The 2,817-nt window shown below is 33.7% G+C and overlaps 1 protein-coding gene across 1 annotated transcript in view; it reads left to right on the top strand.

The window, feature by feature from the left end:
- mRpS25 (mitochondrial ribosomal protein S25) overlaps positions 1-1,054 on the top strand; it is a 42,242-nt gene extending 41,188 nt beyond the window's left edge. The window contains exon 3 of the mRNA XM_068346230.1: positions 667-1,054. Within this exon, the coding sequence (XP_068202331.1) occupies positions 667-984 (318 nt within the window). The 3' untranslated portion in view covers positions 985-1,054. The remainder of the gene's footprint in view (positions 1-666) is intronic.
- Positions 1,055-2,817: the final 1,763 nt, after the last annotated feature.

The following is a 2,817-nucleotide window of genomic DNA, read 5'->3' as shown; positions in this document are numbered from 1 at the left end:
CATCCTTGTGAGCTAAGGAAGGGGAGTTTGGGGGAGCCTATAGGTCTATTTGCTGAATCATCAGCAGCCATGTTGCATAAGCTTTTTCACAGACAATTCTGACCGTCCTTTACATTCAGACCTTTCCAGACTGTAATCTCCTCTGCATAGAACTAGGTACACAATCAATCCTAACAGTATTGCATTCTCCTTTCTAAGTCTCAATATTACACAGTATTTTAGAAGTTTTATTCCAGTTTGTGGAAGGATCATCCTAGTTAGGCAGTTTAATCGGTGAAATTTCTTAGTTAAAACTGGTTATTAATGGTTTTCTGTTGTAACAGGTTGACACAAGTCTCATAGCTTATGTATAACTGATCTATTCTAACGTTTATTGTAAAGTAATTTTTATATTTTATATTTCATCTTATACTGTATTGTGTATTCATTATTTCTCTATTTTCTTTCCACACTGGGTTGTAGTTTGACTGATAATAATGATAAAAATAATACCACCTACAGTGTATAATATTTTATGTGATGTACCTTACTTACCTTTTGCATTTTAAATCAGAGGTCTGATTATAAACTATGTAATAATCAAAATGATGATACTGTGTTCTACTGTATTACATGCTGAATTCATATTTGTATTTTATCAAAATAACTGAAGGTTCCCTTTTTCAGGTGTGTACATTTAAGAATTTGACTCCAACCCCCTTTATCCGGATGTTTTGTGAGGATGGAGAAGACGTTATCGTTGATGTTGATTCAAAGTCAAGGACAGAAATAGTTGACCATATAAAAAAGATAATTTGCAAAAGTGATGCAGTTTTAGCTGAGGAGGCACGTGAACGGGAGAGCTTTAATAATCCAGCCAACTTCGGATGGGGATGTGATCGACAATGTATTTGTGAAATTCCTGGTCAGGTCCCTTGTCCAGGTGTAGTTCCATTACCAAAAGTTATGCGTGGAAAGTATAAGTTTGGTGAAGTCTTTGATTAGCATTTAGAAAATATAAAAGTACAGTATCCATATGTAAATTTTCTGTAAAATAAAAATTTTTATTTATGAAGTTTTGTGAGACCCTTGATTAAATTGTTATTTAGTGGGACTTATTTTTTTCAGTATACAGGTCTAGATTTTTATTTAGCTATATGTCATGAATATTATTATAGTACCATTACATTATTTTTTTAAGCAAAAGTATATTTATGGTTAAGCAGTAAATTGCCCTAGTGTTTTCTTTGTCCACAGGTTTTCAGTTATATTGGAATATTAAGGTAATGCTTTTGATTTTTCCTCCAGCTAATGTGGTAATCATGGTACCTTGTTACACTGTGTACCAGCTTTCCACATTTCTCCGGCTTGGAATTTTTATACATCTCATGGGATACTTGAAGTATTATTATGTAAGTATTGCATTGTGAACATTATTCTTACAATTGATAATGATAATGCTGTTTTAGTTTAATTGATCAATTTTATTGTTAAATTTCCACTTTAACTTCATATCTTATGCGTTCTTTTTTTGAAATTCACATTTGAGTAATGAAATAACCTTTTACTTTATTCAAATGGGCATGGCCTCATGACAAACTTTTTCTCCATTCAACTTTAATCCTTCCCAGTTTTAGTTTCAAAACCCTGGTTTTTAATATTGAATCTAAAGTGCTTCTAGTTCCTCAGACATGTTTAAGTAATTTTTTCATTCACACAGGAATAGATCAAAATATATAAAGTATGCTATTTTGTTCCTCTGAAATACCAATCAACAACATTTCTATTATGCAACAGTCAAAGGATAACTAGTCCCCTAACAGTTGAGAAGTGACTTTTTTCCCCTTATATTAGTATCATTCAGGTATTTGCAGATGCCTTTTATGACAGGTATATGGCTCTGTTGTCATCTTTAATATCACTTATAATTTCCCTAAAGACTAGAAGTACTGCAGGGCAGTGCTTATAAATGATGTTTGAGAATGAAATCAATGTTTGTCTCAGGAGGTTGGACTAAATTAGATTAAAGTCTTGACCAAGGAAAGCAGGTTCTTTTTTCATCAAACCTGTTAATGCTCCTGCATATTTGCAAGACTGCATATGTATGACACAGCATCTTTAGATCTGACCCTCAGTTGCAAGCCACCAATAATGTACCATATATTTTGGTGTATAAGACGACCCTTTAAACCAAAAAATAAATCGCCCCCAAAATGAGGGTCATCTTATCTAATAGTAACAAAAATTGACCCTTCAATCCTGTGATGTACCGGTAACTAGATAACATAGCCTAGCCTAAGCTGATAAATGCCTCGTTGTGGTAACTATTGATGTAAATAATTGTATTTGAAACTATTCACTCTATAATGCTACACTAATTATACCATGTTCAGCTCAGCCAAACCCCTAGCAATTGGAAGAAAGGGGCAGTGTTGAATCCTCATGATGGCTTGGATGTGTAAATCATTCCACTAATCAGGTTGGTTCTGGAGAAGTTTCAGGTATAATGGGATATAAAGATAGCTGTGAATGCATTACTTTGAATATAGCTAGAAGGGACCTGTGACTTCCTGTTCAGGTTGAAGTACACTCCCAGGAGTCTCCTTGTATACAAAAATTTTATCTGCAACATGTCATTCTAAGGAACCTTGAAATAGTTCAGGTAAATTTCAGGAGACTAGCCAGTAGTTTTTCAAAAGCATGGGATTTTTTTTTTTAGAGAAGTAGCTTTTTTCATCAGTAGACATTATCAAGCTTCAAATATCCTATACCGGGCTGAGTGACAAGAGTTTAAAAATTGGTGCCATGAATAGGGTGTTAAAGCTATTGTTGTGCTCT

Source organism: Palaemon carinicauda, chromosome 2 (genome assembly GCF_036898095.1).
Source record: "Palaemon carinicauda isolate YSFRI2023 chromosome 2, ASM3689809v2, whole genome shotgun sequence".
NCBI lineage: Eukaryota > Metazoa > Arthropoda > Malacostraca > Decapoda > Palaemonidae > Palaemon > Palaemon carinicauda.
The sequence above is the reverse complement of the archived record's forward strand: the minus strand, read 5'-3'. Positions and strand labels throughout refer to the sequence as shown.